A 12831-nucleotide genomic window follows, 5' to 3' on the forward strand; every position below is an offset into this window, starting at 1 on the left:
TTAATTGAAACGACATTATGCCAAACGACATTATGCCAAACGACCTTTATGCCAAACGGCCTTAAGCCAAACGGCGTTATGCCAAACGACTTTATGCCAAATGACCTACCACCGAACCGACACTCTCTCTATGCTCTACTTGGTATGCACTGAAGAAATAATTTTGACAATTTACTTTTTGTGGTGAAGCCAACAAATTTTATTATTGTAACAATCGGTTACACTAATTAGACTTCGGCGTTACGCTAACCGCATTTCTAAATATACTCAAACATATGATTTTGAGGCATTTGGCGTTGCACGTATCACCCTTATCAGTTTCGCTCACTTTCATGCTCAGACAGTATCTGCCACAGCTCTTTTTCATCTTTTCTCGTATTTCCCTACATTACATACCATTACCATTAAGCAATTCGCATAAATTGGTTGTTGTTACAAGCCTAGACTATTGTATGAGGGTAGCATCACTTTATTCGTTACCACAGTTATTGATTTTGGATTAATCATTTTCTCTTAGATAGTGATTACTCTCCAACGTTCGAGATTTATAATGGCCACATCCTTGTAAATGCTGCGGAAGACGAAGGATGGTTAGTTGGACACCTACTTAAGAAATATACGACCTCTCATAAGTGCCCCGAGAGGTTTTGGAATTGTTAGTGTAAAAGATGTAACAGTAGGAATCGTTTTGGTAGTACATGAAACACATAAAACTAAGATTGGAATTCAAAATAGGAAAGGGACGCGCCTTGGATTGACTCACGACCTCCTGCCTATACGACAACAGCGTTGACCACTAGACCACCGACCTCGTCTTTCTCTCATTCTTCCCTTCATTGGTTGAAAAAAGCACATGAATCACCCAAAAAGAAGATCGTTCAGAAATTTCAGCAATTATTGTATTTACCCTACTATTGAAACAAATATCTCTTTTTCTCCTCTATTTACAGTGTTGCTGTCGGCATGAAACTTCAACTTCACCAACAACCTCTTCTGCAGCTAGCGTTACGCATCTGCTTGCGTAATTTTGCTTGCAAGACGCCAAAAATCCGATGAGTTACATCGCATGAATCGTCTAACTGTTCATGGGCTGAAAGCCAACGTTTTCCTGTCAGCCGGAACTGGGATCATCAGAATGCTACCTGCTACTGTGCGTCGTTGCTATGCAGAAAACCGCCTGTAACACCGCGTTCCTATTGTTTGAGTTCTCGTTTTTCTGAAGAAGATTTTGAGTGTCTGTATGTGTGTACGCTCGCTATGAAATGCGTAAAAAATTCATTGGTGTCTGGTCAGATGAACTATTCGAAGTTTGTAAGATGGGTGGAATGTGTTAAGCTGTGTTCAATGCAAAAGAAGATCAATAGATTAATTCCGTGAATGAATAAATAAATAAATGAAATTTGCCTGCAAAATAGTAAATGAAAATATGATGGCCAACGAAGAGCTCGCATCTTAATCATATCTCTATCAAGTTTCCTATCATCTGTAGTGTGTAGTGTTTCGTAGTTCATGTGCTAGTGTTTAAGATAATATCAAAGTTCCGTGAATATCAATTCAGCTAACCGAAGAAATAATAAGCAAATCCGTGTTTGTGTCAGATGTTTCAGTGTGATTACCAGCGGGAAGCGATTTAGCAAGTCAAGAAGCTTTGTGATATACGACCCCAGCTGATGCAAAGTCAATTCCACTCGCCGTAGTTTGTGATTTCATCGTCTACGGAAATATTGCAGCCATTATAGAGAAGCTGTAGCCGTTACAACCGCCCGGCCGCGTGCTCCCACCATGTGCTCCCTTCAATTAAAATTTAAATGAGCATTCGGTGATGTCAGTACGAGCGGACGATAATGAATTGGATTATACTCGGGGTGGTTTTCATCCTAGCGCCGCAGCTCCGACCGGACCCTTCGTCGTTGGCGGAATCTTCACCGTCGGCGTCGCTCATCGGAAGTCTACTGCAGAATGGCGGGCAGCTTGCAGCCGTCCAGGGGACACCTCTCAGTCCAGGTTAGTTAGTTAGGGGTTCAGTATGTCTTGGTTGGAACTGTCGCTGGGGCCCTTATTTTGTTTGCTCTGAAAATAGCTCAACCAGTGTCACACCGCAATCAGAAAAATCTCATCAACGGTTACACATTTTAATTGGGATGTGCGTATCTGAATCAGAGACAGATTTTTTTTGTTTTTGTATGCAGAGTTTCAATGCTTTATAACTCGATATAAATTTACGAATGCAAGTTGTGCCACACTAGCAAAAGAGATAAAAATCATCTGCTATCGCTTGGTGGAATTCCTTTCTTCACTTTGTGTGACGATAGACCCGAAAACGCGTCAATCCGTGAAGGGCTTGTGCGCCCACCGCAACACCACCAGGTGTTCGTTATGCGAGCGATGGGAATGCATTCGAATCGGAACAGTTGATTGCAATGTACTATGGGCATGCACAGTCGACAGAGACGCCTATTTAGCCAAGGTATCGAATCAATGTTATGCGATTTCGGTAATCCAGCTGTATTTATAAATACCTTTTTTTTTATGGGAAATAGGCTAAGAAAACCAATAAATAGTGCATGTTTAATTAAGATGGAAACATATCTTGAGCAATCGCGATTTGCAATACAAGGTCTTTACGATATAAAGGAAATAGTTTTTAAATTTGAAAGGTTCCATGTTCTTTCGATTGTAACGATTTTTGCGTCATATAGTTATATCTCTATGATTGAAATGATTGAAATGCTATAAAATTGTATTAACTTCGAGTACTATTGGATTTTTTCCACTTTTCAGAAATATGTTAAATAACTGATGCTAGAAATATCACGAAGGCTGAGCGCCTGTTAGCTTACATTTCGTAGCGGACTTTGCACCACGCGTCTGCTTTCCTAGTTTTAGTATGGAGCCATACACTCATTACGTAAGAGATTATGGCGAGAGGGGGGTCTGAAAAAATCTTACTCCATCCCCCTTACTATAGCGTTCGCTATTTGTAGCGTTTTGACGAGCTTTCTGCATTGAACAAAGGATTCTTTTAAGAGCCAATATTTATCAATCCCGCAAAAAGCGTCTTTATGGGACCTTTTACCTTATGGCAGCTTTTTAATTGGGTTTCGCCTTAGAGAACTTTCAACTCAAAAGCGCCCAACGAAAGACTATTCAATGAGCGAATGGCTACTGTATAGAAGAAGCGGGAGTTCCGGGAGCGGGAGATCAAGCCCCCAGTGACCTTTTCAGTTTACATAAAAGTTTCCCCAATTCTGCTCGGTCCATGGCTGCACGTCGTCAACCACGCAGTCTACAGAAGGTCCGCAAATCGTCTTTCACCTGATCGATTCACCTTGTTTGCTGCCCATGGCCACCGTAGTCGTCCGATTTTTGTCTCATTCACTTCCTAAACGTACCGTCCGTTCCTGGAGGAAATCCTGAAGGAAGTTCTGGAGGAATCCGTGAAGGAGATTTCGGAAGGAATTCCAGGAAGAGCTTCCGTAGGTATTCCTAGAGGAACTTCCGGAGAATTTCTGGAGTAATTTTCGGAGGAATTCCTGGAGGAACTTTCGTAAGAATTCCTGGATTAACTTCCGAGGGAGGAATTGCGGTGGAATTCCTGAACGAACTTCAGGAGGAATTCCTAGAGTACATTCCGAAGGAATTTCTGGAGAACATTACGAAGGAGTTCCTGGAGGCACTTCCATGGGAATTCTTGGAGAACATTCCGAAGGAATTCCTGGAGGAACTTCCGGAGGAATTCCTGGAGGAACTTCCGGAGGAATTCCTGGAGGAACTTCCGGAGGAATTCCTGGAGGAACTTCCGGAGGAATTCCTGGAGGAACTTCCGGAGGAATTCCTGGAGGAACTTCCGGAGGAATTCCTGGAGGAACTTCCGGAGGAATTCCTGGAGGAACTTCCGGAGGAATTCCTGGACGAACTTCCGGAGGAATTCCTGGACGAACTTCCGGAGGAATTCCTGGACGAACTTCCGGAGGAATTCCTGGAGGAACTTCCGGAGGAATTCCTGGAGGAACTCTCGGAGGTATTTCTGGCGGAACTTCCGAAGGAAGTCCTGGAGGAACTTCCGGAGGAATTCCTGGAGGAGCTTCAAGAGGAATTCCTGGAGGAGCTTCAAGAGGAATTCCTGGAGGAGCTTCTGGAGGAATTCCTGGAGGAACTTCCGGAGGAATTCCTGGAGGAACTTCCGGAGGAATTCCTGGAGGAACTTCCGGAGGAATTCCTGGAGGAACTTCCGGAGGAATTCCTGGAGGAACTTCCGGAGGAATTCCTGGAGGAACTTCCGGAGGAATTCCTGGAGGAACTTCCGGAGGAAATCCTGGAGGAACTTGCGGAGGAATTCCTGGAGGAACTTCCGGAGGAATTCCTGGAGGAACTTCCGGAGGAATTCCTGGAGGAACTTCCGGAGGAATTCCTGGAGGAACTTCCGGAGGTATTCCTGGAGGAACTTCCGGAGGAATTCCTGGAGGAACTTCCGGAGGAATTCCTGGAGGAACTTCCGGAGGAATTCCTGGAGGAACTTCCGGAGGAATTTCTGGAGAAACTTTCGGAGGAATTCCTGGAGAAACTTCCGGAGGAATTCCTGGAGGAACTTCCGGAGGAATTCCTGGAGGTACTTCCGGAGGAATTCCTGGAGGAACTTCCAGAGGAATTCCTGGAGGAACTTCCGGAGGAATTCCTGGAGGAACTTTCGGAGGAATTCTTGGAGGAACTTTCGGAGGAATTCCTGGAGGAACTTTCAGAGGAATTCCTAGAGGAACTACCAGAGGAATATCTAGAGGAACTACCGGAGGAATTCCTGGAGGAACTTTCGGAGAAACTCTCGGAGTATTCCTGGAGGAACTTCCGGAGGAATTCCTGGAGGATCTTCCGGAGGAATTCCTGGAGGAACTTCCGGAGGAATTCCTGGAGAAACTTCCGGAGGAATTCCTGGAGGAACTTCCGGAGGAATTCCTGGAGGAACTTCCGGAGGAATTCCTGGAGGAACTTCCGGAGGAATTCCTGGAGGAACTTCCGGAGGAATTCCTGGAGGAACTTCCGGAGGAATTCCTGGAGGAACTTCCGGAGGAATTCCTGGAGGAACTTCCGGAGGAATTCCTGGAGGAACTTCCGGAGGAATTCCTGGAGGAACTTCCGGAGGAATTCCTGGAGGAACTTTCAGAGGAATTCCTAGAGGAACTACCGGAGGAATATCTAGAGGAACTACCGGAGGAACTTCCGGAGGAATTCCTGGAGGAACTTTCGGAGAAACTCTCGGAGGAATTCCTGGAGGAACTTCCGGGTGAATTCCTGGAGGAACTTCCGGGGGAATTCCTGGAGGAACTTCCGGGGGAATTCCTGGAGGAACTTCTTGAGGAATTCCTGGAGGAACGTTCGGATGAACTTTCGGAGGAATTCTTGGAGGAACTTTCGGAGGAATTCCTGGAGGAACTTCCGGAGGAATTCCTGCAGAAACTTTCGGAGGAACTTCCGAGGGAATCCCTGGAGGAACTTCCGCAGGAATTTCTGGAGGAACTTACGGAAGAATTCCTGGAGAACTTCCGGAGGAATTCCTGGAGAAACTTCAGGAGGAATTCTCGGAGATACTTCCGGAGGAGTTCCTTGAGCAACTTCCGGAGGAATTCCAGAAGAAATTGAATTTCTTGAAGATGTTTTGTAGAATTTCCTGGAGAAATTTTCGAAGGAATTCCGTAAGAATTTCTCGGAGTAATTCCCAAAAAAGCCAGAATCACCGTCTTGAACCATAGGTCGTACAGACTGAACACTTAGCATCCAGCATGAGACAACGGACAGGACATTTAAACATCACCCAGTGGGTATGCGATAACACTCTTTTTCCTAACGAAACGAAACGAAACGAAATTTAAAATGTCTATGTTGATTCGGATCGAATCGAAACGAAAAATGGATTTCTTTCGAGACTTCGAGACGATACGAAATCAAGGTTCATTTATTTCGAAATTTTTCGAAACGAAACGAAATTTTTTTTTTTTCGCGGAATTTTTATTAAATTTGTTTTACATTATGCACGCAATTCTGATTTCACTTTTTCTAAGTCGAATAACTGTTTTGCGACCAAAAGAGTTATAATAACAGAAGAGGCAATCTGTGATAAATCGCCACATTCTCGCCGCATATACCATTGGCGATAAGGCAATACCCCAGCATTTGTGCCGTTTTCAAAGGAATTCATCGTGGAGCAAGTGTTCCCGTATCTGATCAATTTTATATCAGTTCAATTTCATATCAGTTGTATCAGTCTACATGACTGAAAATATGAAAATAAAGAAATTGTGGGATTTTTCATATACGGATTCAAATTTCGCTTAAAACCTTAGTTCACTTAAGAATTATGTAATTATGCTGAAGCATACTTCATATTGTCTTGTCAGCGTGGTTTTACAGTTTTGACTTAGTCAAAATTAGAAAATGAATGCTTAGATTTATTTTCTTATTTAGATACTCTATTATGTATCCACATCTGCCAGGCGTATACGTAGTGTAACTGCCAGTGACGTCCGCCTTCTATGCAGTGAACGTCTACACGTCCCAAACTAGCTCACCGTTGGGGTTCTCAGGCTTACCTTTACTTGCTCAAGGGATACACGACGGAATAGCGAAGAGAAGTGGACAACACAACGAGAGTTCGACGCAATTGCATGCACATAGGGTCAGCGTTTGAAAGAACCGAAGATTTAAAGATACATTTCTAATTATATTATATTTTTCATTTGATATTCCTTGGTTTTGGATTAGTGGGAAGAAAGGAAGGGTTGCGGCCTAACAAGGTTGGTCGACATTGTCAAGCTCAGGTGTTTTGACATACCTGGGTACTCAACGGTACCTGCAACGGGGTTTGAAGGAGCCCCTCCTCGGCTCCGCTAGTGGATTGCTGACCGGGCTGACAGTGGTTGGTAGTTTGAAGCAACTATGCTTCTTCAGGTCCTCTGGATAGGTTGCCGACAAGGCTGTAGTCTTGGACACGTGGAAGGGGAGGGCTCGATGACTCGTTATGTCGTCTTTCCGGCTCCGCGAGGTAGGCAGCCGACACGGTCCTAGCCTTGGACACGTCGTGGGCGGAAGCTTGAGGGTTAGTTCGCGATTTTTTTCAAGTCCTCTTGGGGATCGCAGCCAGCGATCTGCAGCGTTGAACACATAGGCGATTTGTCGAAGATTTTTCTCGGCTTCACGGGAATGCCGCCAGTGATCTGCAGCGTTGGACACGTTGACGGGGGGGGGGGGGTCTTGAAATTCTCTTTGATACACTTTCACGGCCTCAAGGGGCCGGCAGCCGACGAGGCTGAAATGTTGGACACGTGGGCGGATTGTCGATGCTCTGTCTCGGTTCCGCGGGATGAGCCGCGACGTTGAAAACTGCGACGATTGGTGATTCTTCGAGGTTTGTTCCCAGCTTGGTGGTATAGACAGCCGGCGAGACGGTAACGTTTAGCATGTGGATGCAGCTTGAGAAATAGTCGAGATTTTTTTCCGGCTTCGCGGGACTCACGACGCACTACGGGCTTTTCTATCGGAAATAATCCTCCCGACGGGTAGCAGCGGTTCACCGCGCACACTCTTCAATATTCGGGATCGGGACGTTCTAGGCTCCCTTCACCAGCACACTAAGTCCTCGCTAAATCAACGCTTCACAAGGATCTTCTTTTACAGATTTTCTCCGGTCAATCGAGAGGTCTGTACCCGATCACAGTCAAAACACGACTCCTCGACTACACGCTAACTTTCACCTACTCAGTGACTGAGTAAAATTGTATTGCTCTCTCTTTCTATCCCACGGAAATTTTACTCAATTTCCATCAAAAGCAGGACAACTCAAAACTATGAGTAATCCTGCTTTTGACAGAAACTGAGTAAAATTTCCGTGGGAAGAAAAGAGATGCCAATACAATTTTACTTAGTCACTGAATAGGTGAAAGTTAGAGTGTAGTCCACGACCACGATCTTTCGCTCGGCTCCCTCGATTTTCGCTGTCTCTGCACCCCTCCTTCGACGTTCGGCTTCGGTATAGCGGAAATGGTGTTTCCGTCTTTCTTTCAATTTTGCTCCAAGGGCCGAAATAGGGAGAGGGGATAGGACAGTTAAAGGTACACTTTAACTATGAAATAGGTGAAAAGCCTCAATATTGTTTCCTATTTATATACATGTTATGCAAGTATGCCGATGGTTCGTCCATTGTTAATATATTCGGTAACAGTAGATAGAGAACTGATATTACTAGACCAACATTTAAAAAGGGCGTATCCGCCAAAATTTATTCCTTCTTATTCTTCGTCTACATATTTAGCATACCTTTCTAAAATGCACAAAGATATGTAATTCAGATCGATGCTGGGTCATTAGGCCGAAGGCCGTTAGGCCGAAGGTCATTAGGCCGAAGGCCATTAGGCCGAATGGTCATTAGGCCGAACGGTCATTAGGCCGAATGGCCATTAGGCCGAATGAGAACTGGGGAGTGAGAAATGAGTTGTGCGAAAAGAGGAAGAAGTAAGAAGGAAGAAAAAAAATAAGAAAGAAAGAAGACGGGAGAAAGAAGGAAGAAAACGGAAGAAAGAAGAAAGAAAAAGGAAAAAGAAGAAAGAATAAGAGTGGTGAAGGAAGGTGGAAAGAAGAGGGAAGAAGAAAAAAGGAAGAATAAAGAAGGAAGAATAAAGAAGGAAGAAGGAAGAAGGGAGAAGGAAGAAAGAAGGAAGACGGAAGAAGGAAGAAGGAAGAAAAAAGAATAAGAAAGCAAGAAGACGGGAGAAAAGAGGAAGAAAACGGAAGAAAGAAGGAAGATTAAGGAAGAAGAAAGAAGAAAAGAGGTGAAAGAAGGTGGAAAGAAGAGGGAAAAGAAAAAAGGAAGAAGGAAGAATAAATAAGGAAGAAGGAAGAAGAAAGACGAGAGAAGGAAGAAAGAAGGAAGAAGGGAGAAGGAAGAAGGAAGATGGAAGAAGAAAGAAAGAAGACGGGAGAAAGAAGGAAGGAAACGGAAGAAAGAAGAAAGAAGAAGAAAGAAAGAAGGAGGAAGGAAGAAGGAAGAAAAAAAAGAAGGAAGAAGGAAGAAAGAAGAAGGAAGAATGAAGAAGGAAGAAGAAGGAAGGAAGATGGAAGAAAGAAGAAGGAAGAATGAAGAAGGGAGAAGGAAGAAGGAAGAAGGAAGCAGGATGAAGGAAGAAGGAAGAAGGAAGAAGAAAGAAAGAAGAAGGAAGAAGGAAGAAAAAAGAAGGAAGAAGGAAGAACGAAGAACGAAGAAGGAAGACGAAAAAAGGAGAAAGGAAGAAGAAAGAAAGAAGAAAGAAGGAAGAAAGAAGAAGTAAGAAGAATGAAGGAAGAAGGAATGAAGAATAAGGAAGAAGGGAGAAAAAAGCGAAGAAGGAAAAATGAAGAAGAAAGAAGGAATAATTGAGAAGGAAGAAGGAAGAAGAAAAAAGAAGCAAAAAAGAAGAAAGAAAATGAAAGAAGAATAAAAAAAAATAAGAGAAGAAAGAAAGAAGAAGGAAGAAAGGAGAAATAAGAAGGAAACAAGAAGAAGAAAGTAGAAAGAAGAAGGGTGGGGAAAAAAAGGAAAAAGAAGGAAGAAGAAGAATGAAGGAAGAAAGAAGGAAGAGGAATGCAGAAATAAGAAGAAAGAAGGGAGAAGACAAAAATAGCACAGAAGAAGGAAATAGGAAGGAGCAAGAAGGAAGAGCGAAAAAGAAAAAAGGAAGAAGAAGAGAGATAAAAGAAGGAAGAAGCAAGAAAAAAGAAGGAAGAAGGAGCAAGGTGAAGAAAAAACATCTCATTTTAAATTTTTTGCTTTTTTTTTTGCTAATTCGGCCTAATGACCGTTCGGCCTAATGACCATTCGGCCTAATGACCTTCGGCAAAATGACCTTCGGCCTAATGGCCTGACACCGTTCAGATCGAATTTCACAGACCCATAGTTATATACAATCAGCTCGACAAACCGAGCTTTTTTCTGTGTGTCCTTGGCATATGATAACAGCTGTTATGGTCAGTATAAGCTGAAAGCAATCATAAGTAAAGAACTTTCAGCCATTTTAATGATCTTTCAACCCGTTCTGGATTTTTTTTGCAAATTCTATACGAAGATCTAGAAATGCCCACAAATCTGCAATGTTCCTTACATATTGTGCAAATAGTCAAAAAAAGCTTGTCAGCTTGATTAACTGTACACATCGTAGTTGCTAATCATGATTCGCCGAGAAACAGCAAATATGCACAGCTTACCAATTAAATAATATTCTTGCGATACAAAAAAGTTATTCTTATTGTATGCTTGCTTGCTTAGTTTCACACTCATTGTTATAAGAGATCGAGGAATGCTCTGCATCTCCGTGAGCGCTACGGGAAAGGAATCGTTGATTAGTTGAAAAGGTAATTCACGTGAAATCCCTTGGTAAGCGACAAAATATTTATTGTGAACGAACTTATTTTGAAAACAAGAAGATGAAAATTGTGTTTCGAATCAATCCAACGCAAGTCCAATGTGCTTCGTTTAATAATCTTCTACAACACGATCGATTCCGCACTAAATAATCTTGTGCTCTGCGATGCAGACATTAGTTTTATCACTTCGCGTTCTCCCACACTAGCTGGCGTGATCAGCATCAACACTAGACTGGCCCAGGAAACAAAAAGTTGTCTAATTCCACGGGGCACCCCCCAGGATTGTGTCTTTGGGTGAGAAAATCAATCTCTGAAAATTTCAGCTCAATCGCTTGTTGCATAAGCTGGCGCATTTGATTTGAAGTTTGTATGGGGATTTCAGCCAAAATGTATAGGAAAATACACCTCCGTCACTTATTCGATCTGGAAATTGGTTCTGATTGCTCGATTGACCTCAGAATTGCAAAAACGGCAGTTGGTATGCTACAGAACAATTCCACAGAACATTGTATGATGATTAAATGAACTTTTATACAGGATTCGGCTGATGCGATTCGACCAATAATTTCAAAAATACACAATTTAGCTCCTAATAAATCAGTCGAAAACTATATAAAAGTTCATTCAATCATCATACAATGTACTGTGAAATTTTTCTGTAGCATACCAACTGTCGTTTTTGCAATTCTGAGGTCAATCGAGCAATCAGAACCAATTTCCAGAACGAATAAGTGACGGAGGTGTATTTTCCTATACATTTTGACTGAAATTCCGATACAAACTTCAAATCAATTGCGCCAGCTTATGCAACAAGCGATTGAGCTGAAATTTTGACAGATTAATTTTCTCAGCATAAAACACAATTCTGGGGGGTGCCCCGTGGAATTCGACAACATTTTTTTCTCCCCATACTAAGCTGGGCCAGTCTGTAACGTTTTACGTTTTTTACCGTTTTGAATTACGTAAATATTCGAAGCTTCAGACGTTTTTATTTTTTTAAGCAAAATCAAGTGTAAATAAATTTTTGAAGTTAATTTTTATTATTGTTATTGAGTTTAATGGTTTTACGTGTCGTTTATTTTAGTTGAATTTAATATTTGTGGCATTTGACGTTTTTTTGCTTTAAGTAAAATAATGTTCAAATTCAAATTAAATTCGATACGTGTCAACGAGAAAGCAATTCGTCGACATGGTTTGTGTCTCGACTAAATGTTGTGATGTTTGAGTACTATGACGACAGCCATATTCAATATGGCAACGATACTTTGTAATGTTCTATGTAGTAAAGTTAGCTCGATGTCTCCGAAGGCGCGAACTCTATGTCGCCATTTGAAATTTAAATTGGCGCAATTGCTAAATAATGAGTTAATTGTTGTAGAAGGTTTCTTGTTCAAGAACAAACTCAAATTCAGTCATTTCGCTTCCATAACGGCTGGCAGTTAGAAGTTTTGCGAGTTTAAGAATTTGTATTACAGAGTTTGAGTAAAGTTCAGTTTGTCGAGGTATTTAAAGTGATTGGAGTGATCTTGTACGTGATTGTAATTAGATTTTTCGTTCGTTTTTTAGATTTAATTCTGTTGTCGGTGTAGCCGACTTTCGCAAATTTCTATTTTAAAAGTGTAGTGTACTAAAAAAGTAAATTTGTTGTTGAACTACTCGTTATCTGTTAAATGTTAATTTATGTTTCGCGTTGGACTTCCAGCGCGTGGCGCTTTGGTACGGGCTGGAATTTTCGAGGTCGACCCGGAGTCGGCGAAAAGGGTTTACGGCATTTCCGCCGTTTGATCGTTTAGAGGAGTTTTTGTGGGGTCCGTGCGCTCATTAAGGCCCGCCCGGGTAGCGAAACGAAGTGTGGTGAAGTTTCGTGAGTAGAGTGAAGCGAAAAGTGAACCGTCGATCGCCAATTAATCGACGGTGGTCCGAACCGTTTCATACTCTACGGACCGTTCAGAGAGCTCGGCGTGTGGAATACGTCGCCAGTTGCGTACCACAGTACCGGATTGGAACCGAAGCTAGGGGCTCATGTCATCACAGGCGGTCATCGCCGTATAAAGGGAAGCCGTGTGGAGGTACGTTGGCCCTTGTTCGGAGAGGAAGATCTACCTGGGAAGCGCGACATCCGTCGACGCAGCTCTCTCGAGAAAATCGGAGGCCTTCCGTCCAGCCGCCACCCACTTCGCAACTTTAATTCGGCCATACTAGCACGGGCTCATCAGCTGCGCGCCATCCTGCAGCTAGGCGATTCTTCTGTCGCCGCCATCGTCAAGGACAGCATCGCCGCCATCGCCACGAACAGGTTCGACGCCATCGTTCCGAACCGGTTCGCCGCCATCGCGCCGGCGAAACCCAGCAAGTCGACGAAGAAGAAAACCTGCGCAGGTATGTGACGAGGGTGTGAACATGGCCATGATCTAGATAAACGTTTCCATTTCCGTACCAACCCCAAAT

General features: G+C 43.1%; 1 protein-coding gene across 1 annotated transcript in view; it reads left to right on the forward strand.

The window, feature by feature from the left end:
* Positions 1-954: 954 nt before the first annotated feature.
* LOC134225837 (uncharacterized) overlaps positions 955-12831 on the forward strand; it is a 738557-nt gene continuing 726680 nt past the window's right edge. The window contains exon 1 of the mRNA XM_062706214.1: positions 955-2004. Within this exon, the coding sequence (XP_062562198.1) occupies positions 1845-2004 (160 nt within the window). The 5' untranslated portion in view covers positions 955-1844. The remainder of the gene's footprint in view (positions 2005-12831) is intronic.

Source organism: Armigeres subalbatus, chromosome 1 (genome assembly GCF_024139115.2).
Source record: "Armigeres subalbatus isolate Guangzhou_Male chromosome 1, GZ_Asu_2, whole genome shotgun sequence".
Lineage (NCBI taxonomy): Eukaryota > Metazoa > Arthropoda > Insecta > Diptera > Culicidae > Armigeres > Armigeres subalbatus.